This window comes from Dermacentor andersoni, chromosome 2 (genome assembly GCF_023375885.2).
Source record: "Dermacentor andersoni chromosome 2, qqDerAnde1_hic_scaffold, whole genome shotgun sequence".
NCBI lineage: Eukaryota > Metazoa > Arthropoda > Arachnida > Ixodida > Ixodidae > Dermacentor > Dermacentor andersoni.
In genome coordinates, this window is record NC_092815.1 from 52,449,039 (window position 1) to 52,476,430 (window position 27,392).

Sequence of the window (27,392 nt, forward strand, 5' to 3'; positions counted from 1 at the left end):
CGTGCTTCTCAGTCGTCATGTTGCTTGCAGTTTCAACCAAGGTTGTAAGAAGTAGAGAAAGCATGCAGTCACCAGCTTCAGTTTGAAAGGATGGAATTACATTACTGAAACCTTACACTTTCTAAAAACTGTACCATCCTGCCCAACTTTGACAATTGCTGCTTTTTTTTTTCTTTTTATAGTGTAACCACCAGTTGACAAAGCAAACATTTACTACACCTTTCACATTGGGCTGAGGTGATCCTGGAAGCAAGCAAATGCTAGTGACAGCACACACTGACTGGTGCTTGCAGAAATTGGATTACTACATAAAAGCATATTTTGTACCAGCTATGAGATTTTATGCATTTGGAAACAGGTTTTATGAACCAACCATGTATATGTTAGGAAGGATGAGAAATGATGTGAAGTCTTATCATATTGCAGCAACTGCTTAAAGCAAAAGAATTGGTTTAGAGGCTGACATTAAACTTCTCTTTCCCGGCTATGCGAGTGGCTGGGTGAAGGAGACAGAAGCATGCAGAAAACAGAACATGCAACTGTTACTTAAAGGGTAACAAACAATTGGAGCAGCATGTTTAGCCTGTGGCCAGGATAGCCTCTTCAGTTTCATTTAAGTAATATGCTTCTGCTTGCAGCTTTGTTCTGCTAAGGAAGTTGGCTATAAGTTTCAGTTGAAAGAAAAAAAAGAAGGGGGGCGGAAGATTTTTCCGGAATTACCTCTGGCATACAAAGGCATTAGTATTATTATTTCTACTAATGGCTTCACTGGAACTGAATGTCTGATGTAAAAGCTTTTCTTTTTGTTTAAATGGACTGAGGGACCTTTCAGTTAGCCTGCTGCTTGAATACGTATATTCTTGATTTTTTGCCAAGCTGAGGATGCCTGTGTACTGAATTTAGGGGAAATTTTTTTTGTCACCGTGAAACATGCAAATGAATGGCTCATATTCGTTTTTTGGCGTCTGTGAACAGCTTTTAAAAGCCAAAGGAAGAAGGAAATAAATAATAGTGGGTAAGCTTTTTCAAGCTTTGGATAAATAATAGAGACACTGGGGGTAAAGAAATGATACTGCGAGACAGCACCCAGATTGTGAATGGCAACAACAAAATATCCCATACACAAGTGAAATACAACAGATCAGTCTGGCAAGAGGTGAGCTCCGTCATACATTGGAAAAGTACTATTGTTTTAAATAGCACATAACATCAACAGAGAACAAAAATAAAAATTAATTTCTTGTCTCACTGGTGTTATGCATGCAAGGAGCAGCACATATCAGAATATACTAGCAAGGTGACATCAGGTGACAAGAATAAGAAAACAGCTTGTTAAATGCACACGATTCACACGCCTAAAACGTGACTAGGATAATACGCGGCGGGGAAGGACACACATGTGACCACAACACACACACGTACAAGGTCCCCGACAAACTCTAAAAATAGTGTCAATGACAGCTGTTATTGTAGCAGCAGCCATCGAAAAGATGAAAGTGAACAGTCTCAAACAGTGCAAGTCAAGAGCAGCTGGACACAGCACAGGGATGGTGTTTAGCCATTGTTATGTGCCAAGAAATATAACTGGTGAGAATGTCGGACCTGCAGCTCTTCAATCTATCAACATGCTAATGTAATCCAAAATATTGGGCAGCATCAGACGAACAACAGGCAATAGTGGTAAAATGGATGAGAGTACACGTGTGTACACAAGGCACCTGACTGTGAGCAAGGTGACATGACTGCTGTGCCTTGTTCTCATTGTGCACTACAATTTCCAGCACAATAACTGACAGGACTACACAAAGATTCACATGGGGACAACTGCTGTGTGGGCAGTATACCTTCAGTGTTTGTTCTGTGCCTTAAGCTCCTTCGTCCATCACTTGTCAAAATGCTATAGTGTGATGCATAAGCACGATAAGCAGACAACTAGCTCAACTTGGTGTGAACACAATGTTACAACTGCATTCTCATTATGCAACACAACTTAACATAGCAAAGCTTGACAGGATTGAAAATAGCTGTACTAAAGATGAATGCTGTTTGTCCAGTGTGTAACCAGCACTTGTCCCAAGTGTGTGTCTTTGCTGTTTGGTCTGTTCGCTGCAATGAGCACCCATGCAAAACGAAACTGAATTGCTTTTAGCATATCCTGGTTATGACATTGCTCATGTCATCTGTAAGAACCCGCATTCTTTCTGCACTTCCGTTACATGCAGATAGAGCAGCAAGTCAATAAGCAATAGGAGTTGTGGTGTTAGCTCTAAGATACCATACCAGCCTAGCAGATGGATATCTACACTGCCTTGTGTGCACATGCATACCTTCATACATTTCACCTCTATACATGGTCATGTTGTGCTCGCAGATCTGTCAGTGCAAACTTGCTTGACATTATTAAAGGAGCCCTGAACCACTTTTTATCTAAGTGGCGAAAGGCATTTGAAGCGAAAATAGGCTATTTCAAGAATACTTAGCTGCAAAAAGTACTTCAATGCATTCGGCAGAAGCGGAGTTAGTGGCAATCAAACATGGCCTCTGCTGTGCTCCCGTTCCTTCTTCAATGCCTTGCACTGCAAAGGCTACGGCACAGTGGAGTATGCCCACAATGCTCTGCCTTCTAATTGTCACCATGGCACGTAGTTCAAATTTCATTTTGGATATTAACGTAGTGCTACGACTCCTGATATTGGTGCGTACGACGTGCTAAACATAAGCCAAATATGCTGTCCTCAGCGAGCCGCAGTGCGCTTGGCCAGTGGACTCGCTATGGCAACCTGCGGTGGCCGCAGTATCTACGCTATCTAGCCGACTGCAGCTACCAATAGCAGTCGCATATGGGAATCTGCCTTATTACGAAATAAAGCATAAGCCTGCCTCCTTAAGAGAGTAAGGAGGCAGGCTCCTGTTGAAGAGAGAGCGTTTTAGAGAAAGGCGACTTTGCAATCTGCTTGCGAGCCCCATGCACTGCGTAATACAGCAAAACTTGGCCGAGATGTTCACTGCAGCATATGCTACCTGCGGACTATGTTATTTCATCAAGCCTGAGGGGTGGTTCAAGGCCCCTTTAAAAGATTGGAAAGCTGTATAATGTAGATGAGCACCGGGCTGCTTCCCACCCTGTATAAAGCAATTATGGTGCATGCTTGTTCTTATGCTGCTTTGATGCGAGCGTGCCGTTTTATTTATTTATTTATTTTTAAAGCTTTGTGTTAAAGGAATGATATTACAGCATCTGTCGCTGTGCCAGACTGCAACTGTTGGGTACTGCATGCGCTATACACAGGTAACAAAGATTCCTTTCCAGCCATGGCTTCCTTGTGTTAAGTAGAAAAAAAAAAAAAATAGACATGTATTTGCAGAAATCCGTATACACAATTCTCAAATACGAAGAATAACATTCCCTATGGAAAGGACCAACAGCAAAGTTGGATGCTAACACATACACATATAAACAAAGGACATTTGGAGAAAACAGCTTGCTTCTTGCTTGCACAATTAAAATGCTACAATATTTACAAAGTATCCTTAAAAACAAGACCGTGCAAAGTGTCCCAAGGCAATGACAAATGTCAGTGCTCAGGAAGCGAGGCCGTACTAGATTGGGAATGCAATACAATACTTCTTGTTGCTGCCTCTCATGTGCACAAAGCCAAAGAGACATTCATATGCAAACCTAAGCAGCTCAAGGCTGCAGTTGATAAGTGAGGGCACATGGCAAGTAATCAGCAGCATGAGGAGGTAATATGCAATACGTGTGACATGCCTATACCACACGTTAATCTATCAGAAAACATACAGCCCTTATTTGATCAAGTAGAAAGAATTCCAATACATACACTCTCACACTGGCCATCCAAGTCTTGACCTATGTTCAGACCTCATCATACTTAACACAACGCCTCTTCCAGAATGTTCCTTTATTTTTTATTATTGAAATTTCCAGTTCTGGCTCCAACCTCTGTGTGGCATTGCTGAGCGTAACGAATTGCATCTAATTAATTACTTGCAATCAATTAGGCTTTTTGGTAATTTTGCAGTTTAACAATGACTTTTACTCAGTAGTGCTCACTGCAACTCATTACTCTTTTTCAGCCGCTAATTACATGTAACCAATTACATATCTGATGAAACAAGCTATAATGGGGGACGCAGCTTTAAGCACTTAAATTTGGAGGGAACTACAGTGCCCAAAGGGTTGAAAACGCGTACATGGGTTACCTTCTTCCCACAATCAGCGTCCTGTAGCTACACCTCGATTACCTGAACATGGTAGGCTTTCACATTTCTACATCTTTCTTGCAAGTCCGACCTCTCGGCTTTTATCTCATAATAAGCTTCTCTCTCCTGGAAGCACCCTTATGTGGCCTTCATAGGCAGTAAGAGCTGCTGTTCAATTTTTTGCTTAGTGCAAATGGTTTTACCTGTTTGAGATATGCAAGACTCATATACACCTATTTTTGCAATTGTAACACATGAGCATTTTAGGGCTGAGTAACATGCGGCTTTATATTATATTATTAGATTTGGCTACCTTTTGAACGAATGTAAACTTTTGGTGGCGTTCATTACAGTTAGTTTTTAAGTCTAAATTGATAACGAATGAAGGGTGCTGGGAGAAGGATCACCAGATGTTGGTCGACAAACTGAAATGTGCTTCTATGGCTAGATAGCAATGGACACTTCAGACGGTGCCAGATAATCGCCTATAGACGATTTTTCAATTTTTCGCTTTCCCTACTGGGAGTGCCTTCCTCTAGCCCCAGCAACAATGAAGTGATGCGCTTCATAGCGGACCCAGGCCTGAGCATCGCAGCATTGAGTAACCACAATCTTGTGAGCAAGGTGGTCGTACATTATGACACAACCCTTCTCTCTAGTGTGCACATCAAGTGAGTGTTTAATATCACTGGAGATGTCTCCACAAGAAAATGAGGAAAGATTACCAAAGAAGGAAATTTTGAAGACTGATTCTTACTGAAGATGAACATGTGACGGGCTGGAGAGCATGCACTGAAAGAGCCAGGCCAGCTCGTACTATGAACTGAATTTGAGCAATCTTAACAAGGTGGAAAGTATCATTAAAGTAATGGGTTACTTTTTAGTAATTGCTCAATCACTTTCACGGGGCAGTGATTGGTAACTGTAATCAATCACAGTTCTGAAAGAATTGTAATCTGTTATCTTTTTTTTTAAATGTGTGCAAGTCTGGTGCGCACAAGCGTTGGAGCTTGTTCTTAGAACCTTTGAAGTTGATATGTATATATTGTTTTTTTGTGTAATGACATCTTTGGTCATTTCAGAATCTGCTGGAAATACTACAATGGTCATGAAAAGCAGCAACCAAGCTTTATTACAGGACTAAAAGCCAGCATCAATATGTGTAATAAAATTTAGTTAGTATCATTGTTAGAGCCAAATTATTCTTGAACCAAAGCTTGAATGCTACCTTGCATGACTAAGTGGCATGCTCTGAAATTACCAGCTGAAGATGTCATGAAAGTGCTCAAGATGTTTAATGCATGTCTGGGTTAAGCATGATGAGGACTGTACATGAAAAGGTGATAAGCGGAAACCTATGGGGAGGTTTATTCAACAAAAACAAGAAAGGGAAGCTTTGGAAAAGTGTAATTATGTTCAAAACACAGCGGTAGAGCAATGGCAAATAATTTTCTATGCTCATAACCAAGTCCCAAATATGCCACTCAACGGGCTCTCCCTATATAGTATGTATCACTTTTGCATGCAACTCTCACTGGTCTTGCAGGCTTGGCGGCTACTAAAACCGCTAAGGCTGCTGATGTAGTTGCAATCCTTATTTTTGGGACCAACTGGCAAGCATATCCGGCAATTGTTTCTTTCTTGAGTGAGGGATACCCATGTATCCTTGTTTTTAAAAAAATATTTTTAAAGAAACAAAAACCTCAAAGCATTCCAAAGCGTATGTGCCAGGAACACCAGTAATAAGTGCTGGAAATCAGCGATATGGTAGTCCCAGTGCATTTGCATATAAGCATAGCTGCAGGGTAGCAAGAACTACTGGCTCGGTCTAAACCTTGCTACTGCAGGCCCTTTTGCTGAAAAGGCGAGTTCGTAAGTGTCTAAGCAAATAAGGGCCTTTTCATTCACTGAATATAGGCACAAGCAGCCTTTTTATCTTCGCCTTGCTAGGAAAAAAATGCGAGTTCTTGATTTCACTAAGCAACCATGCACAACTACAATAATAAGCGTTGCTATAAGGAGACAGCGAGGAGGAAGCACTCGTAACCATGAGACTCTCGTTTTATGACATTCAATACGACTGAGGTTCACATGAAAACGTAGAGTTGAAATTGTCAGCAATGGTTGAACAAGGGATGTCTGTCAAGCCAATGTTTTGTTTTCATCAGGGCCAAACCTCCAGAGACATTTCTTGTTCGACTACTGTTGATCCATTTTATGACATGGGCTTCATGCAACATATTACGACAACATGCCTCACAATGCCATCTGGCAACAGGTATGGCATACAATAACGACGCCTTTCTGAAGCTTCCTTCTTTTTTTTTTTTTTTGCCAGAGTCAAGTTTACAGGGCAGGCCAGAGACCAGCTCTTGTATATGATTACACCTGAAACTGTTACGTGAATTCCTGGCATAACAGGCCGCTAATATGCCCTAGCCCCAAGGGCTTTGGCATCAGTGGATGAATCTTGCTGGGCAAATGTCTCGTTTGTTTTTATCCTGTTTTGTGTTTAATCCTGGCCTGCTTGCACTTGGTACAGTAATAGCGTTATTGCCAGACTGGTTCTCTGCTGCATTTAGCCGCACCATGCAAAATCACAATTAGCTAACAACATGATCACAGCATTGCATCAAAGAAAAAGAAAGTGATTCTTCGATGCAGTGCTGTGATCATGTTGTTAGCTAATGCAAAACCACAATTAGCTAACATGATCACTCCACTGCATCAAAGAATCACTTTGTTTTTCTTGACCCAAGCCACACTGCAAATGTCTTCTGAAGTCAGGCAAGTGCAATGACTTAAAGGGGCCCTGAACCACTTCTTATCAAAGTGGAGAAAAGCATCTGAAGTGAAAACAGGCTATTTCAGAAATACTTTGCCTCAAAAAAAGTATTTCAATGCATTCAGCAGAAGCGGAGTTATTAGCAGTCAAACACGGCCTCCGCTGTGCTCCCGTTCCTTCTTCAATGCCTTGCAGAGCGAAGGCTACGGCGCAGTGGGGCGTGCCTACAACGCTCCGCCTTCTAATTGTCACTGTGGCACGCAGTTTAAATTTCATTTTGGATGTTAATGTAGATGCCACGACTTCCGCCTTTGGTGCCTATGAAGCGCTACACATAATCCAAACATGGCTGTCCTCAGCGCAGTGTGCTTAGACAGTGGACTTGTGGCGGCAACCTGTGGCAGCCGCGGCATTTACACCATGTAGCTGACCGTAGCTTGATGTCAGCTTTCGGCCAACATCAGTCGTCTAAGGGAATGACGAAATAAAGTGTCCATAAAAGAGTGAGGACAAGGCCTTCTATTGAAAGGAGAGCAGTGGAAAGAAAGGTGACTTCGCAATCCACTTGCGAGCTCCATGCACTGCATACGACAACAAAACTTGGCTGAGATGTTCGCAGCAGCGTATGCTACGTGTTATTTCTGACTATGTTATTTCACCAAGCCCGAGGGATGGTTCAGAGCCCTTTTAAGCAAGAGAGACAGAGTGAGTGCCACATCATTAGCAGCAGCTGCACGAGCCAGCCTTGTTTGGAATCAAAATGAAATGAAAACTGATATTTGCGAACATACTACGATTGCGAATATAAGATCGCAGTTTTGTAGAGCTTGTCTTGCAGTGGCTATAACTACAATAAAACAAATCGGCATTTATTAAGAAGCAATGTTAGCAATGCAAAAAAATTCAAATTTTGTTGTGATGTGCTTTTCTTCGGGGCAGGCTGTCAGTAATCGAAATTCTATCTATCACTTGAAAGGGGCACCATGTTGGTCAATGGACAATTCTTCAAAGACACTGGTACAGCTCCTGCACAATGCAGCAGAGTTGCACATTTTTTGGCAATTTCACTTGTCTCATTACACCTTGCAGCAAATTCTGATTTAAAAAAAGAAAAAGCAATTCTACTCGTTTCCTTTCTGGTCTGTGTAGAACAGTATAGTGACCGCAGTCAAATGGAGGTAGCTTCCAGTGAAAAACTTTGACATATAGAACATGGGGGTGGGAAGATGGATGTTTGACAGCAGTGGGCAAGCATAACCAAATAGTGCTGTCAAAAGTGTCGTGAGTATAATCAACTTGATGCCGAGTCTTGTCTATAGGTGTTTTGTTCGTTTTTCTTAAATGTCACACATAATGACTGTACATAGTAAGGAAACAAAGTAGAAATTTGGAAGTCCACAGTAATGTGACAACCACATGAAACATATTTCCAGTGTATCTTCAGCATGGCCTAGCTCAATGTCAATGTATTCACCTGATGCTGTAAAAAAACCATACATGGCTGGAATGCATACCCTTGGATATCTACCTGAAGATGTAATTATGTGAAATGCACTTCAGCCAAGATTCTCAACTAAATAAAGCTGTACTAATTTAATTTCACTGCCATTGCAACTTTTCAACTTGAATACACCATTAACAACTGTCCTATAATTCCCAGTGACTCATTCGAATACCTTGGTATTCACATCTCCCATAACTTAATTTAGTCCAATCATGTTAATCAAGTTACTGATTCTGCAAATCCTGTCTTGGGCTACATCTGTCGCAATTTCTCCCTTGCACCTTCCTCTCTTAAAGTCTTGGCATACAACAGACTAGTCTGTCCAAAACTAGATTATGCAAGTGCAATATATGACCCTTTGAACCAATTATGAACCAATTAAACCTAATTAGAACACTTGAAGCAGTCCAGAACCAAGCTATTAGAATCATCTTGAGTGACTATTCTTACAAATCTAGCATCACAGCACTAAACTCACAACTTAATTTAGCCACCCTCGCTCAGCGTCGTAGAAATTCTCAACTAAATCTTTATCCCAAGTTCTTTCACTGTTTGCCGCCTAAAAATGAACCCGTTGTTCCCGTCCATCGCATGCCACGCAACACCCATCCAAACGTCACCGTCCGTCCATGTGCCTACACCTCAACATTTCAGTCATTTTTTATTCATACTGTGCACGACTGGAATTGCCTTCCCAGCCATATCGTTACGATCACCGACCCTGCAGAATTCAAATCTGCCCTCACACACATTGAGGTTAATCCATAGGATTATCACGTATACTGCTGAGTGCCAATATTATTTTATTTATCATACCTTGTATTCACTAACTCACTTGTATTCATTTGACCTTTATTCACCAATCTTTACTGTAATTAAGTTATCCCCACGTACCCACCCCTTATGTAATGTCCCTCATGGGACCCTTGAAGTATAATAAATAAAATGAAGTGCCTTAAGTACAAAGTGTAAAATCGACATGTTGACACCAACATTCAACACTAGTGCTGGCATTTATGCAGCTTTGTTGCTTAGTAGCTATTTGGCCCATTCACTGGAAAAACATGCTCGTAACAGACAGCGGATCTTTCAGCGGAATTCACTCGAGACATTTTTGCACATTCCCAGCAGGTTCACAAGAATACTTAGGTTATTTGAGCAGATTGTGAATTTCTTATAACATGGACATAACAGTGAAACTGGTTGCACTCGTACAACCCATACAGCACATTATATTGTAAGATATGGAGATCTAAAGGTGTTCAATAAGCACTTCCTTGTATATTTGTGCTATCACTACCTATACCTTAAAGGGGCTGACAACTGATTTTTAAGGACCTAATTTTTTATGGCGTAACACGAAGCTTACCCTTGGTAGTGTTTACATATTCAGCAGTTACTTCTAAAAGCACGTGGATACACAGTAAGTATAATTTTTCAATCAGAGTAGCCTCTAAAAAAGTAAGAGTTCCTCCTCCAGCAATGCTGAGAAGTGAGAGCGATGTTGATAGCCCGCCTCACAAATTGTGAAAGCTGCCCATCCTTCTGCTTCCACAAGATTGAATGTAGCAAATGTGGTTAACACCTACATTTCGACTTTTTCCACCACTTTTCAAAAGAGAAAGCTGGTGCAATTAGTTTGCGTTTCTTATATCTGTAGCTTGTTTTTCCCCAAGTAAACGTCCACGTAATGGCTGGCTGGACCCAGTCGGCGTCATTCTGTTGATAGACGAGCCAAACCTAACTCATAGAAAACGAAGGCGAAGACAGCGCCACTTTTCTGCTCACTACAAACGAAGGCTTATCTGCATGTTGTAAGTCAGGAAAAACTTACAATAATAAAAAGTATGCAGCATTTCAATACCAATAAAAAGACCAGGAACCATGTACACTAGTAGACGGTCACGTGGTGGACCTCTTATACAGCTTCATGTTTTTGCTGGGGTGCCAAAGGTCATTTTTCGCAACCTTTAGTGATGAATTAAAAATATAAATCCACATTTAATGAGAAAAACATGGTCTGTTTTATCCGCTACAGTAGGGAATCATTTCATCGCCGGGGGTTCTCTCGATTCATGTCCTGAGCAGTTGTCTGTCCGTTTAAAAACGTGTGCTTACTAGGGTTTTTTGTTTGAAGTTCTTCAGTCACATTCTGCTGTGCTCTGAATGCCATTTTAACATTCTAGAATAATCACAAGAAAAATGGCAAAAGTGGATGTCACAAGAAATATGTTCCATGTGGTTTCAGTTAAACTTGACTCATGCTGGTACGAACTTGCTATTTGCCTTTAGCTTTCAACAGGCGTTTCATTAGTGTAACCCCAGAAGCCAGGGGCAATATTCTCAGGCAATCACATTCGGAGACACTTTTGGTCTTGCAAGATTTCACAAGACTAGCACCGGAAGCGTCGGTGTCTACAAGCGACAGTGCTTGCATTCCTGGCATGCTGTCTTAGCACAGTTGGCAATTGTGAGGATGCTGTGGCCCGTCGACGCTGAACTTGCCTGGCGCTAGTTTCGTAAAACCTTGCAAAAGGTGGAGGTATCTTTGAAAGCGATCACACGAGGATACTGTATAGACTCTTGTAAGGGCCGTACTCTTTTTTTTTTTTTTTCTTCACAATTATGACGAGGTAAAGCCCTTAACACAGGGCCGAACCTTTTGCTTAAAATGGTGCCAGCACAGCCGGTGACTTGTGCACACCCCAGATCCCCGGATGTACCGTTTCGTCGGAGGTCAACCTGCAGCTCTCGCCATCTAGTAGCGGCACGTGGAAGTACACAGCGGGCAAAACTTCACCGATGCGCACATGTGGCATCGGGGCACCGAATGCGATTGCTCCTCCATTGGAAATTCTTTTCTCCAAATTTTGGGCTGCCAAGTTCGGAGTGTGGCCTTTACATGAATCTATACGGTACTACCCCAGAGCTTGCTCGCAGCTTAGTTTGGGATTCATAATTCATAAACAAAAATTTTTCTTTTTCATGCTTATGTGAAAAAAAAAAGAGAAAAAAAGAGAGCATATCCTCAATTACAAAGTCAGACATTCCAAAGCGACCTGAACATCTTTTTTGAAATGAGTGCGACACCTTTCAAGAATTACATTCCTGAAGATATTTTTGAAAAGGACTTAATATCAACAGAGATATAAAGAGCACAATGTTCACTTTTCTCATTTTCCCTGAGCTCATTGGTTCCTCTCAGCTGGGGAAGCACCGAAAGCAATACCCTGTCCTGTTGCTCCTTCCTTTCTTTCTCTTTCCAGGGTGTGCTTGTTTGTGGTAACTCCTCACACAACTAAAAGTGACGACAAGATGGACATGATATGTTACCAACTACTGTTTCCCTGTTTTCAAGAAAATCTGAAAGGGTGTGCGTGTGTGTGCCCAATGGGTGGCATCTATGGGCGGCCGCTGAACCCCATAGAACCTAATCGCTAACATTATACAGCGTAGGAAAAAAAAAAAGTGCAGGTTTTCAAAGCCACAGGACAGGGCAAGTGGGCTATAATGCGAGATTGTAAGTCTCCTGTTTCAAGTGGAAAAATTATATTTGGCTTGCATGTTCACAGCAGCATTGGCGAAGGTCGGGAACATTTCTTACTGTGTTCGAGAAACTGTTGCACTGCCCCTTCGAAGGGACACACAAAACATTGACTATGATGACTAACCAATGCTGAGATAATTTCCTGCTCAGTTTCACAAAACATTCTTACGTGCCATTGACCACCACGCTTGTTTTTGGTGAATTAAGCTGCTGTGCCTTTCTCATATCATAACCGCACATTCGGCGTGTATTCACAATGACTGCACATATAAAAATGACCATGGCTCAGCTCTCAAGAAGAAATGATAAAGAAAAAAAAGGTCTATTTCAGGTCACAATACTTACAAGTTAGAGAGCACATACTTAAAAAAGAAAGTAAGAACATGGCACTCTGGTATACATGAGTATATTTTGCCAGTTTTTTCTATTATCCACCATTTTGTTCTCAGTAAAGAGCAAACAATAATGCAGCTAAATCCAAAACTGAAATGGTGTTGAAAGCTAAGAATAATACACAAAGGACAGTACAATGTGGTGAACATAAAGACAACATGAAAGCTTTTATATGACATTCTGGGCATCACACGCCTGCTGTTGCAGTTAGGTATCAAAGAGCTTAGCACTACACTAAGAGTGAAAAAATAACTTCTTGAACTTATCAATCGCTGCCCACACATCTTTGGAGAAAGTAGCCACTGTTATATGCAATTATCTTCAGCACTGCTAATCAGTGCAATCCAATGTAATCGAGTGGACTACACTTGCTTTTAAAACACACAACAGTGTTCTAGATTTGTGGTGCTGGTTCAGGAAGTATAAAGGGTGTTGCACAAATGTGGGAAAATTCAAAAGCGACCCCTGATGCATGCATGAGGTGTGGATTATGACCAGCGTATTCCAATAAAGCCTCAGTGCAGCTTTCACAGCATTAGCATGAATACATTACTGCTCAAATCTCGCACAATTGCTAAATAGTTCTTCATAATGAAAGCGGTGCACATACTTTAAGGCACCTTAGTCGAATACATTGTTATCTAACAATGCCTGCACAGCTCACCCAACGCAGAAAGTAAGTTGGGGGAAGGGCTAAGATAAGAGGCAAGAAGAGTACTATGAAATCCCCCCCCCGCTAAGCATGCTTTATATGCTGTCTCTAGTATACTACTTAAAAGTTGTGCCACAACTTACCATCTCAGGTTAGCGTTCTTGAAGTATTCAGCAAGCATTCCAGCTACTGAATGAAAATAAAACTCGTTCAATTGGTCTGCACAAAACAGAAAGCCTACATGCCTATCTCAACAGATCACAAGATCACTTCTTAAGAGTTAATTATAGGTATGCCATTAGTTATTTTGGACATTCACACGCCTCAACTGAACTTAGTTAAAAGGGAAATGTTTCGAAGAATCAGTGCCAGTCGTGACCTCATGACTACAGCCACAAGTTTGCAACAGGAGAATTAAAAGATATCAGTTTTACAGGAGAACACCACATGGAAATAATCACTCTGAGTCCGAGCCGTCACGGTCGTCGTCATCGTCGAAGCCGTCCAACGCCACATCTTGAAGCAGCCCACGGAGTAGGGCAAACTCAAGCAGTGCAAGGTGGCAGAAGACGTATTGGTCAGGCATCTGAATGCTAAACGCACGCTGGGCACGAATTCGTTCCACTGTGGAACGAACATCCACTCTCCCCTCTTCCTCCAGCTGCTTGATGCAAATGTCCAAAGTAATGAATGTTCCTGCACACAGAAGAGTCTGGGTAAAGCCTTGCAGCATGAACGGGGCAATAACGGCAAACCCGCAATGTGAACAACTGTGGTCATCAGAAACGCACCCAAACAATGGTTAACAGTGTCGATCTGCACAGGTTGAAGAGCTGCATGAGTCGCAAACAGCGACTTAAATTCAGATGAACAATATAGTTCAAGGAAGGCCTGTACAAGACACGATGAGGAGGGCCTGCATATAGTACTGTATTTGCGTAAATGACTGAATAAATACTGTATCACTGGTATAAAAAGAAAATACTGGATTGCAAGGTGTGAGAGACGGCCAGGGCTAGTTACGCAAATACAGTACTATATGCAGGCCCTCCTCATAGTTTCTTGTACAGGCCTTCCTTGAACTATGTTGTTCATCTGAATTTAAGTCGCTGTTTGCGACTTAAATGAAAAACGATTTCAATGAAAAAGAAGGTCTCAAGTTGGCTGCACTTTCTGAACCAGTTCACGAGAGTGCCATGCACAGTGCTGCATGCATTCACGCTGTGCAAGTACAGCACAGCAGTGAATGCCGTGTGGTCTTCGCAAATAGAGGAGAAAAGTGCAGCAATAAACCAGCTCTGTGGAGGCAGCCAAGACAGACAAGCTTCTCTAGTCGAACTGTCTTAGCTTAGCACAGCAGCCTCTTGCAAGCAGCTTCACATGCTGCATCCTTCTTCTCTCGATTGATGGGCCACTCTAGTATTTGGGGCCATCTTTGTAGAGTTATCTAAGTGCAATGTGCCAGCCCAAATTGCTGGTACTACGGGTCCTGCCATGAATGCATGCAGCTGCACATCTGCCACAATGAGGATGACGTCGCCACTGACGCAACCAATCAATCGGCACTGCAGCCTATGTTACACATAACCCTCCTGCTCTCCACCACCACGTCAAAACCTGTTTTACTCTGCAACAAAAGCTGCATGTTAAAGAACTCCAGCAATTTTGTGACTATTTCTAGTAATGGCAATTTTATGTTCCTGAGACACTCCTGTCACGTGCTCAACAGTAGAATTTCTCTGCATATTTGAAAACTTTAAGCAAAAGAAGTGCAAGAAGTATAATGAAATTTGGGCGAGCAGTCGAGCAAACTCATTCACGTGACGTAAATTGTGGCACACCAGTGCAGCACACACAAGGCATGCTGGTCCCACCAGCGCAGAGAACTGAAGTGGCAAAGAGCAGACGCTTAGCCGATTTGTGACCGCGCCTGACGAATGTCACAATGTCTTTGAGCGACAATGTCAGCTCCGCCAGCTCTTCTGAGTTGTCGAACAGTGACAGCTGTGATTCCGATGAATTCAATAACCATGAACCATCGTTTGCATTCAGCCCACCGCCATGAGAGCAAGCGCCCAGTGCAGCACATCACGCCGCAACATGAAGACCAAGGGTAACACTAACCACTGGTTTGAAACATGCTGCTTGCTATTTTAGGCGTCCTACTATGCTTGTGCAAACATCAATTTTTTTTTTGTTCTATGTCGAAGTAAATAGTAATTAGTGCGGAATAATTGCAAAGCAAATAGTTAAAGTAGTTTTGGGTGTTGCAGAAAATTTTAATGCAAGAGCCAGATGTTGACAAATCTAAAAAAATTTGGTTCATTACACTGTGAAAATCTCTATAATCAATTTACCTTCAAAGTGAACATATTCAGATATTTATTGTGAAAAAATGCGAGTTAAGCATTTCGTGCAACTCCAGCCGCCACAAAAGTTTGTTCACAGGTTCTTGCTCACTGTTATGCTTCAGCCTACTTAAAATATTGTTGTGGCAGGTTTGGGCCAGGAGAGCGTTTTGCATTCGCCCATTGTACGATGCTGTGAAATGCAGCCTTGACTGCGCGACGCTGGCTGCTTCTGCCGTCTGAAATCCAGCTTCATGCTTTTCATCTACTTGTAAGCTTAACCTGTCCTGTAAGAGCACAGACGAAGTTAGTGGGCACACTCGCCGCTTTTGTAGTTCTCAGTCTACCCCACAAGCATTATCTGGAGCTCGATCACTGATGAACTTCCTGTGACTGTTTGTCGTCCATCACCGTACCTGCCTTGGCTGTTAGGTCTAATCAGTACTGTTTCACTTGTGTAGGCCATGAAAATTATGGTTTAGTGCCATGTCTGCAAAAATCTATTCACAGCGGCTATACGGCTCTCGGAAAACTGTACTCCTTCTTGAGGACCTAGAGAATTAAAACAAACAATTTTGAATTTTTTTTATAATTACCATATTTTTGTGCATAAACATACATTAATATTGTTTTTTTTTTGTAGTTTAGTAGTGAACTCGAGGTTCAGCTTATATTCAAATTTCAGCTTGAAGTGTGGCTTCATGGCAGTGCAGCCAGTGCTGCTGTGAAACCACCTTTAGGGCAAAGTTCTCTGCAATCAGCGTTGCCAAAGAGGTGCAGAAGGAGCCACTGGCAGAAGATATAACATCTGCGAAGGGAGACTATATTTAACAAAGATTTCTGCATGGTATGCCATTATTTCCGTGAGTTATACAAGCGCATTTTCTATCTTTTCGTGCTGTCATAACTGGGGGTGCGGCTTATATGCAAGAAAGTATGCATATTTGTTTTGAATACTTAGAAAAATTCATATAGTGAAATTCGAGCCAAATAAAATATCGAATAACATAACATTTGTTCTAATATTGGAATTATGAATTTTCGCACAAGCCTATGTCTTGCCCCTTCTCAAGGAAGCGCTTTGCATAATCACTATAAAATGTCTTGAAGTGCTGCTTTCTGCAACTGTATGCTGATTTACAGAGAGCTCAAGTTCCCCGGAAAAGCCACACCAACAGTACAAAGCACCAACCCGTGCATTTATTTACATCAGGAGGTACAGTAACCACTTGTTGTTGTTCGCTTGAAATATATTGCAAGTGGCACATCGGCGCAAGTGGCATATGATTCTGACATCAAATAATGTCAGAACAAAGCAAAACACATATTTTATGCATGTAAGCACCGTTGCACCACCCCGAGTCATGCTGGTATGAGCAACCGGACACCTTTGAAAACAGCGACCAGGAGACTGTCATACTGCCTACTTATAATTCTTCGTACTGTTTTCATGCACACAATTCTTGTAAGGTAGATATAGATTAAGACTTTGCATGTATGATTGCTCATTTAGAGAACACATAGTTTTCTCGCGGAAACGCCAATGCCAGTACTGACACCATTGGCAGCTGAATGAGGCAGTTGTTTACGCTACTGCGTCGAAGGGGCCAATGCTTGTTCCTCATTTATAATAGGCAAACAGTGCATCTCGGAAGTTAAATAATGAGTCAGAACAACATGTACAAATACAGAAGGCTTCCATTAATTCAACTTCAGTTAATTAAGATTTTTTCGGTTAATTTCATTCTGACCAAAGGTCTCGGGACAGGGTCAATGCATTTCTATGGGCCTAAACGGCCCATTATTTCGGTCCTAAAATTGGCATTTGCTGGATAATTCAAACTTGACCAGTCAGCATGCATGCACCTGACCCCTATGGTGAGCCCAATAATAACCTCTTTAGTGGCAGCGGCTGTCTCAGCGGAGCTTAGGGAACAGTGAATGCATTGAACACACGTCATCTCCTGTCAATAATGCCTATGTATTTTCAGCCCACCCTAGGAAGATTTCCAAGCAATAATGATAGCTCACAGTGTCTGATTACAGTATTTACCCAGTACTAATGCTCGCCTTTTGTTTTCCAAGGAAGGAAAGTCGGTATAAAATTGCCTGTGCGATGAAAACATACAAAACTAAAACCACTTTCGCGGCTTTCGTATGCTTTACCGCATAGCGCGGTTGTACAGCGGCGAAGCCGACTTTAAACATCGTGCGTTGAAGCTTTTTTTTATGCAAAAGCATCAAATGGCCCATTGAGCAATAAAGCCGGTCTGGTGCATTTAGCAGCAAAACAACACCTATATTCCCATTGGCTTCAACGCCACGTCACGTGCGCGACTCGACGGCGCAGAGCGGTCGAAAGGGCACACCTGCTGCTGCGCTAGCGCATCACGTGTTGCGTGAGGGGAGAAGGCATCGCTGCGATGCCACATCACCCTCGCTCTCGCAAGACTGTACTATCCGTGTGTTCCTTGTTCACACAAGCTCTTGCCTGCGTTTTAACTTCGCCTCAGTAATCGCTATAAAGAAATTAGTTATAAAAAAAAAAAACAATAAATTCGAAAGAAAAAATTCACCGACGATTACAATACTTCCTAATGCGAAATTTGAGCGCAGCTTTAGACATGTTTTAATTTTGTAATATATTGGCTGTCATGGACAATCTGTCTCATGTGGCACATTGCAAACAGAGTAAAGTGTGGCATACCTGCCTCGCTAATCAGGAGATTGCAAGAGGCAGTGCGTGGGTGATGTGTGGGTGCAATTTACAGCAGCCGCCCCAGACAGACCTCCTCTTCTCCCTCTCTCTCCTAGACGACGCACGCTACTCTGGTGCCATCTTGTAGCCATTGTCACCGCAGAGCCCATTTTGCATGGCACTACACTTTTCTTCTCACGCTTTCGCCGTACCCCCTCCTCCACTTTCTGCCTCATCATTCCGCTGCATCCTCCTCTGCTTTCCTCCTCGCACTTTCTTCGCTATTGCCGGCTTTCATCTACCACTGCACTCTGCGTTTTTGTTACGAACGGCCTGCAAGGGTACCGATCTACAAAATTTTCCCAGCCAGCTGCGGCTGCGGAGGTGGCGAGCTTCCGAGCAGCGATCGTGGAACTCTTCCCCACCTGCTGCGGCGACTCGTATTGTAGGGGCGACGATGTGTCGCATCAACACCCCCACGGCGCCGCTGTGACTAAATGCGGTCGGCAGACCAAGTATTGTTAGTGGATTCGCTGTTGCCGCCACGGCTTGTTAGAAGCGATGGAAATCCTGGGAGAAGATGTCTTGCGGCCATCTCACGGGGCTTAGAAGTCACGGACAGACACGGCGGCCATTGTCTGCAGGGTCAACACTGGGATGAAGAGGCACCTGCTCGGGGCAGGACCCATGTCTGCGAGAACCCTCTCACCTTGGTGTGGTCAGTGAAACCTGTGCGGAAGTGAGTGTGTAAACCCTCCCCCTCAAAGGCGGGTCGGCTACGATGACTTTGGACGCTCCGTTTGGTCAAACGGCCGTTTATCCCTCACATAGGAATCTAGGGAGGACAGAGTGTATTTAAGGAGCCGTTGGTGGCTCCTCAGTGTGCATTCCTCTTTCAGTTATGTTAGACTGATGAACTGTAACATTCTCATGTAGATACTGTAAATAAAACCCATATTCCTCGTTCTCGATGAGAACAAGTCTCTCCCTTCAACAGCGTCCTCGGCGTGGATAAGTTGGACGACGGCATGGGCCAGCTACCATATATTTCATGCCCGACCCCAACCATTACAGTTTGCTCTTTCATCCTTCGCTGTGCTCGTTCACTCGGTTACGCCAATGCTCGCCGCAGGAATGTGTGCCTAGGAGCTGCATTCTAAAAACGTTCGCAGTAATGAGTTTCGAACCTACAACCCCACGCTCAGAAGCCAAATGTCTCACCCACTGGGCTAAACCAGTGCCTCCCAGATAGCAGGCCTTTGCACTCTGCTGTATGACATCATGTTACTTTGACCGAAATTTTCCTTGCCAAGCCTAGCGTGATGAAAGCGGTAGCGTCACAATTACTGCGGTTTACTCTGGAGCATCTCTGTTAGATATATGGCAGTCGGGCAAGGTAGCATGATGTCACAAATTGAAGTGCACCGTCTTTTTGCTATCTGTAGTCATTGGCCAAGCTTCTCAACGTGCTCGCTTGCCCACGAGGAGTTCATAATTCGAGTGACTGCTCAGCAGTGTTCAAGTGGACATTAATGCTTTTGAATTCACAACTCATAAGAAGTGTTTAGGTGTCCTCGGATTGTTCTTTTTTAAAAAACCGGCTGCCATTATAAAAAATCGGGAACACATTAGATTTCCACTTTGTTTGGGAGCTTTAATGTAATTTCTCTATCAGTTTTCTACTTTGGGCACATTGAAAGTCGCCGTGCGTTTGATTCGGGCAAATACTGTCAAATGAATCAGCAATGTGTTTTGCCATTCTTTCTGCATCCTGTTAAACTTGACTTGCTAGATAATTCAAGGAATTTCGTCAGTCCCATCAGGGTCGAATTAATGGTAGTCGATTGTATACCCTTGTACGAAGTCACATTTAATTTAGAGAAGCGCTGGTAAGTGCGACTGGCAGCGTTCGAGAACGGCAGCGTACCACTCTTGCTAGTGCGCCGTGTTACCGCTTCTCACTTTTTGTGTGTGCATTGTATGAAATGAAGAATGACTAATTTGAAATCTGTAGTCGAATCTGAGCTATAAAAGCAGTTATCTTCATCCTAATGGCTTATCAGGTCAGGTCCGCTGGTAGCAGATGCATGAACTCAGCGACTTTGCAATGCCTAACCTTGGCTGAATGAGTTTGTCATTGGCTCAAATTGAGTACGCGGCTGGCGAGGGCTGAAGTTTTGCAGCCAACAATGCCATACCACTTGCCACCTATCACTTGCCCGTTCACACAGAATGCAACTTCTCCAGACAGCAACTTCTCATGACAAACACTATAGCTCACGATTGCCAACTCCTTGACACTGTCATCTGCCATTAATTCCCAGCATGCTTTGTGTATACCACCATTTACATCATAACACAATGTGGCCAGTAGCTGAGGAGAAGGCCAGGCAGGTGGTTCGAGAAAATTAATAAAATTCATTTGCAAGAAATCACCACAACTATCAAACCTGCTGTTTTGAAGAAATGGCAGAAGTGTGCTGAGGAACATATTCAGCAAGTTTTATTGACATCACCTGACATTGAAAAATCACTGCAGTTGCCCTTTAAAGCATATAAATGTGACTGTGAAAAGTGACGTACCAGTACGGCCAATTCCAGCGCTGCAATGGACTACGATAGGTGGCCCTAGGGGATGCCCATCCCACTTGGGCTCCATAGAAGCCACTGCCTGTGCCTGCTTCTCACGGACCACTCCTCGAAAGGCAAGCATGGCCAAGGCTGAATCAGGCACACCGTAATCTGGCCAACTCGTAAACTGCAGGTGACTCACAGAGCGGGACTCTTGGATCTGTGTCAGTGTGAGAATGCAACAAAGGAAACAGAAGCTCAACTCGAATTTTACGCAACCACATAAAAATGGCAGAAGCCTACCACTCATAGACCCATATAGGACTTGGAGAATGACATGCCTCAAGAAAAAAAGAACATCAGTGAGGGTAACAGTCAAAAAGCAACACCCATGTCTTATTTCTTAAAATAACACAAAAACCAAGCACCAACAAATCTATCAGTAGAAATAAAAGAAAACTAAACACCAAAGCTTAGTTTATATTGTAATGCGCAGAGACTGCAACATTTGTACTGTTACAACTATAGTTATGCATCTTTGAAGAAAGCAACAATTTGGAAAAAGGTATGACAGCTCATACACCACACACTATGGATCAAATCCTGCCTGTCTAGAAACAAGCAGCGTTTTCATTTCTACAGACTCTACCCCCCCCCCCCCCCCCCCAACCTCTGAAATGCCAGAAATTACATTACATACCTCGACAGTTACGGCCGTACAAATATTTAAGGCACTTGCCTCGCAGTTGAACAGTTCCAGCTGTGTTTCAACATAATCTGGCTTGGAGTCCTTGGCCAAGACGGTGATCTTGAACAGGTCTTCAAGCTCTGTGGAGGCACCAGCCTCCCCAGGTGGCCAGTACTGGCCGCACTTGCCCCGCCCTCTTTCAAAGGTTCGTGTCGTCATGACAATTACTGCACAGCGCTGCTCCCAGATCATTCGCCAGAAGTCTGTGTATGTCTTTGGCAAAGGTCCTGGATGAACAGAAAGCAAGCAGGCCTTGCTATTGATTGAATTATTTATTTGTTTATTTATGAGTTTTAAGATACTAAAGCAACACAAGGGCTATAGTGGAGAGCTCCGAATTATTTTGGCCATGTGCGCTCTTTTCAGTGCACACCTAAATCTAAGCATAAGAGCGTCTCTGCATTTCAACTCCATCGAAATTCAGCCACAGTGGCTGAGAATCGAATCTGCAACTTCGCACTCAGCAGCAGAATGCTTTAGCCACTGAGCAACCGCCAGGCCTCGCTATTGTAACTCATGGGAATGGGGAAGAAATGAAAATATGCAACAATCAATAATAATGACAAATAAGTGAAGTTCTGCAGTTGAATCCTGCTACAATTAATGCTACAAGGTATTCACGACTTACGCCTAATGGCTTTCAGTGTATATGCAACCCCCATGATAGCAAGGTAATTTTCGTTGGCCTTTCCACGCCAGTTCAGGGGTGGTGTTCTCAGGTAATAACTTTCGGCGATAGTTTCACGAAATTTCACAAGGCTCAGCCCATGAGAGCCAATGAGAGTGTTTGCCCAACCCTCATGCAGATGCGTCTAATGTCCATTCTCACGAAACCTCACTGAAACTATCTCCGAAAGTGATTGCCCAAGAATACCATCCCAGTTTTCACAAGGAAAAACTAAATTTTCATGTGAAATCAGAAGACGAAGAATTCCAAAAAGATACCTGCCACTGGGACTTCACAAACAGAATGCATACAGCCCTGTGCCAGCTGTGGCCTGAGGCTTTGCTAGCCTCACCGCAGCCACGACAAGCACCTGCTCATAGAAGTTGGTGCCGTTATCGCTTCGAATTTTTCACAGGTCTAACAAGGTCCTAATGTACTCAGCTTTGAAATCAAAACATGCTGCTGCATCACACTGTGGAATGCAGCTACCATAGAAATCAAACCACATTCACATCCTTTCTTTATCTGCTGGCTGTCATCCTACTGCTGATTACTCATGCCATAGCCACAGCCTACAGCCTGTTATTTCAGATAACAAGATCTGCATGCACTGCAGAGCAGATTGCTGTCAAGATGAGAGTCTACGCACGATGCCCTGAAATGCCATATAACTGCTCACTGAATCTGTGTACATTACAAGATTCTCTTAGTGTAGCATGTGAAAAATTGTAAGGTAATATAACATAAAATGCATAAGCGACAACAAATCATGCTGATGTAGAAGATGATGTGCAGGGCAAGGTGTCCCACCCTAATCCTTTGCCACCTGTACTATTAGCGTATATACTCGCATAATGATAGCACTTTCTTGTAAAAAAAAAAAATTGACACAAATTCAGGGGTGCGATCTTATGCAGGTTAAATTTCCCTCAAAAATAAAATTTTTTTTTTTCATCCTGCGTTTGCTGCAAGATGGCAACAGGTCAACAAATAGGCGGCTGCCGCTGTATGTAGCGCGGGACACCAAAGCAAAAATGGCAGCCGGCGAAGCAAGCCGAACGCGATTTCTTTTCTTCTCGTGAGTATATTACGTGCATTGAAACAGTTTCTTCCGTTTCAGTAATGAATAACATCGTTAATATCGGCAAGCTTGCGGCAATAACATAGCCATCTCCACTTTGAGGGGACACAAACAGATGGGCGCGCTTAGCTGCTAGTGACATAGGAACAGATGGCGGGCATGCTGCGGAAACTGCGGCATTTTTCTTCACTACTATCCTAATACGGCAGGTTTCCGCTAAGGGTTGGCGAATATCTTAGCTGTGTTACAAGTGTCGGCGTATGAATGGGGTACACTTCTAACGTATCAGTGTAGATGTGGCTGCTATCGTTGCCGCTCGCGATTTGTTGCATGCCCACGAGTGCAGATGAGAAGAATCGAAAAGCGCCTTATTTGTTGTTGTTGACCACAACCATTATAAAGCCTACACATAATAAAGGCAAGCTTGGTTGTAGCTTTCTTTTTTTTTTTGGAATTGTGGAAAGTGATGAAAGGAATGAAATGGGGCATCTGCTTAAGAATGTCTGGTGCGTGCAGACCGCTTGGTTTGTCTTGAAGAGTCGTTCGAGTAGCATTCGACAGATGGTAAGCGCGATCATTATTAGCTAGACTTGGCACATGACATATCGCTTCGGCAAGTTCGGGGTGCGATCATTACACGGGAAATAAAAAAAAAATTGAATTTTGAAAACAAATTCAGGGGTGCGATCATTACGCGAGTGCGATCATTATGCGAGTAAATACGATAGTTTTTTTTATGTCCAACATAACCACTCGAAGTGAGGTTCGTAGTTTTAGCAGTCATTTAAATTGAAGTTAACATTCACTTAGTAATTAAATTAACAAGCATGGTACACAGGAAAACTTGAACAGATCTCACTCGATGACCACAGGGAGCGATCACTTCATATTGCCTCTGGCTTCAAGACATCTCCAAAACATGACATTATGCGGCTTCCCACACTAGACAAGTGAGAAGAGAGGGCACATGAAGCCACCAGCCTTCTCGGCTAGCCCAGCCTTTGCACCCACTACAAATTACATCCAACATAGGGGGCTTGGGCCGCATATGCACTAATGTCTCTATATAGACCCCTTTTCATAGCAACTCCACGGGTGCCACCATGCTTGATCACACGGTGACACGTCCATTGCGTGCCTCAGCTGTCTCCGTTGCTCTGTGTTTACAATGGATGTGCAAGACACTGGTGCGGCTTGGAAAACTCCTGCTTCGGCAGACATTGTAGATGGCGATTGGGTGGACAACAGGAAGTTTTGGCACAGCTTCAGAGGACATATAATAAACCCTTTCAGAGCTCATTACATCTTGTCCAAATTGTGCACGCAGTGTATGCGGTCCTTTTACAGGAAGCGGGGCTAGAGCTGTACATTAAGTTGTCCAAATTTCTTGCTTCTGAATTAAATCATGATCAATGTCTTATGCTCTTCGTCTTTTATTTTCCAATCACTTTGAAGCAGCGGCTTATGTTGTTTCTGACTCAGTGATGTTCCCCAGTGCGGTCACTATGTGATTTTTTATTACAGCGAAGCTGTTAATGTGACTAGAAGCACTCAAAAACTTTATACGCCAGTTTTCACAGTTTTATGAAAAAACTAAATAACTCGCAGAGACTATCTCTTGAGGAAACATTGGGATTGTTAGGGGCAATAGGCAGGCAACTTTTGCAATGTTGGTGTCAATTAGAGTTTAAATGAAAATTGTTAAGCCCTCGTTTTTTTTTTCCCATTTAGAAGCGTTATACGAAACAATGAAAAAGTTTTTCTGTTTTCTGTAAAGGACCATAAATAGCAGAGATTTCATATTTTGAGAAAATTGTGGCCACTGTATGAGTAACGGGCACTGTGAAAGTTTCAAGTGTCTAGAGTAATTACATTCTTTGAAAATAATTACTGAGCTGTCATCTTCTCTTAGTTTTTACACATTATACAAGCATTTAACAAGCATTTATAGCTTGTTGAAGTAGGAAGTAGGAATGTCAACCTTGATTGGCTAACATCTTAACAAGCAACAACACAGCACTAAGCTCCCTACCTTGTGTTGATATGAAAGCATTTTTTTGATGGTAACCATCTACAAAGTTGGCGTTGATGTATGTGCTGCAGTCATCTTCATTCCTCATGGACAGAACCACTCTGCTGTGGTCGAAACAGAGCACATCCGTGTACCTGTTTTTGCACTGGTTTGGTTTCACTCTGCAGACAGAAAGAATGGGGAAAGAAAGGCATTTTATTTACTTGACACTTTACATGCTGAGGGAAACACAAACAAAATACATATATGCACAAACAAAAGAACATGCCATAGTTTCACAAGTACAGTACAACCCCTCTGATAAGTTTTTAAAGGGACCGAGGAAGAAAAAAAAAAAAGCAGCGTACCAGCTGGGAAAACGTAACCATGAGAAACGGCGCAAACCGCCACAGCACGTCAGAAACAGTCCGAATGGCTGCCAGTGAAGTTATTAGAAGTCTTGGTGCTCAACTTCAACGGGGTTCCACTTCAGTATGACTCTAAACAGCAGTTCATGCTCACACCACTGAGGAGCAGATCACGCTTTCAGTTAAAGCAACTCAGACCTTTCATTAGAGGCGTGTAATGTGTACAGCATTGAAGAAAATCTGCCTGATGAATCTTTCCCCCTCTCTCTCTCTCTCTCTCTCTCTCTCTCTCTATATATATATATATATATATATATATATATATATATATATATATATATATATATATATATATACGAAGGTTGATCCAGAAATAAGGTTCCCATCAATTTTAGAAATAGACAACATTGTTTATTCTCATAGAAATTTACATCATTGGAAAGACGAAACTTTGCTCTATTCTTTTACATAATTGCCATCTTTTTCTGAATGAAGGTTGTGAAGGTTGTGGGATTGTTCCCCAACCTGCGGCAAGTTGTTTTTTTATCCACTTCCATTTCTATTAATTTATCGTTTCTTTAGTTCATTTATTAAGCACAAGTAATTTCCCCTATGTTGTCCTTGGTGTCAGTGTTTGTTGGCTTCTTCTTAATAAAAATCAGGCCCCTCGGTTAGTCCCCTTTCTTCTTGTTCATCTTTTTTTAAGCATTTTTGTAGACGGTGCTCCAATTCCTGCATCCCAATGTCGTAGAACTCCGCTGCCAACCCAATGAGAAAGCGTTTCACCTCTTGTTTGACTTCATTGTCGCTCCGGAAGCATTGGCCACTCAAATGTTCCTTTAACTTGGGGAGCAAGTGATAATCACTAGGCGTGATGTCTGGACTGTACGGTGGGTGGGGCATGACAGTCCACCCAAAGTTTGACAAAAGTTCCTTGGTTTGACGGGAGACGTGAAGTAGGGCGTTCTCGTGAAGCAGCGTTATGCCGGCTGGCAGTCGTCCTCGCCGGCAGTTCTGGATAGCTCGCCTGAGTTTTCTTACTGTTGCACAATAACGGTTTGAGCCGATTGTTGTCCCATGTTCCATGAAATCGATCAGCAGTATCCCCTCACGATACCACAAAAACACTGGCCATGACTTTGCCAGCAGAAGGAGTCTGTTTGAACTTCTTTGCAACTGGTGACTCTGGGTGATGCCACTGTTTGGATTTTTGTTTCGTTTCCGGAGTGAAATGAAATACCCATGTTTAGTCTCCCAAAGCATTGGAGTCCAACAATCCTTCCTTATCTTCTTGACACTTTTGAAGAAACTGGCGAGCACAGTCAAGGCGTTCCTCCTTGAGTCCTGATGTCAATAACTGCGATACCCATCGAGCACAACACTTGTGTTGCCCAATTTTTCAGTCAAAGCTCTTTCCACTGTACCGTAAGAACTCCCAGGAATCTGAGCAACAAGTTCACGGAAAGTGATCCTCCTGTTTTGAAGCACTTCACATTGAACCAGCATCAGGGGGCAGCAACGAGGAGTAGGAGCATTTTTAAATTGAAGTGAGGCTCGCTTCTTTGTCTACTGGATTGGCTGCGGGCAGCCTGCATTGGCTGCCAGCAGGCTGCCCCACCTGCCAAAAAAAATAGAAAAAGAAATGCTGCTTACCTTGCAGTGACAAACGTGCCCTCCGGACTTTTTGCTTTTAGTTCAGAATACTCCTGGTACAAGCCGCGACGACCTTTGACCTACAAGTTAAGCATGAAATTACAAGGCCAGTTACAGCGATTGCTGAAAGACAATGACAGAA

General features: G+C 42.8%; 2 protein-coding genes and 1 long non-coding RNA gene across 4 annotated transcripts in view; 2 read left to right on the forward strand and 1 right to left on the reverse strand.

Moving 5' to 3' along the window:
- The window catches only part of LOC126542323 (uncharacterized), a 32,518-nt gene extending 27,109 nt beyond the window's left edge, over window positions 1–5,409 (forward strand). Inside the window, exon 7 of the mRNA XM_055077162.2 lies at window positions 5,307–5,409. The gene's annotated coding sequence lies outside the window, so the exon portion shown is untranslated. The remainder of the gene's footprint in view (window positions 1–5,306) is intronic.
- Window positions 5,410–12,595: 7,186 nt separating this feature from the next.
- The window catches only part of Ptpmeg2 (Protein tyrosine phosphatase Meg2), a 64,691-nt gene continuing 49,894 nt past the window's right edge, over window positions 12,596–27,392 (reverse strand). For both annotated transcript variants that reach the window (XM_050189333.3, XM_072286403.1), the window contains exons 10-14: window positions 27,251–27,330; window positions 25,251–25,411; window positions 21,462–21,697; window positions 20,735–20,942; window positions 12,596–13,801 (exon numbers count right to left, since the gene is read on the reverse strand). In XM_050189333.3, the coding sequence (XP_050045290.1) occupies window positions 13,563–13,801; window positions 20,735–20,942; window positions 21,462–21,697; window positions 25,251–25,411; window positions 27,251–27,330 (924 nt within the window). In that variant the 3' untranslated portion in view covers window positions 12,596–13,562. The remainder of the gene's footprint in view (window positions 13,802–20,734; window positions 20,943–21,461; window positions 21,698–25,250; window positions 25,412–27,250; window positions 27,331–27,392) is intronic.
- On the forward strand, window positions 13,979–19,117 carry LOC129387713 (uncharacterized). The gene is made up of 2 exons (XR_008614893.2): window positions 13,979–16,669; window positions 18,518–19,117. It is a non-coding gene; the product is annotated as an uncharacterized lncRNA (long non-coding RNA).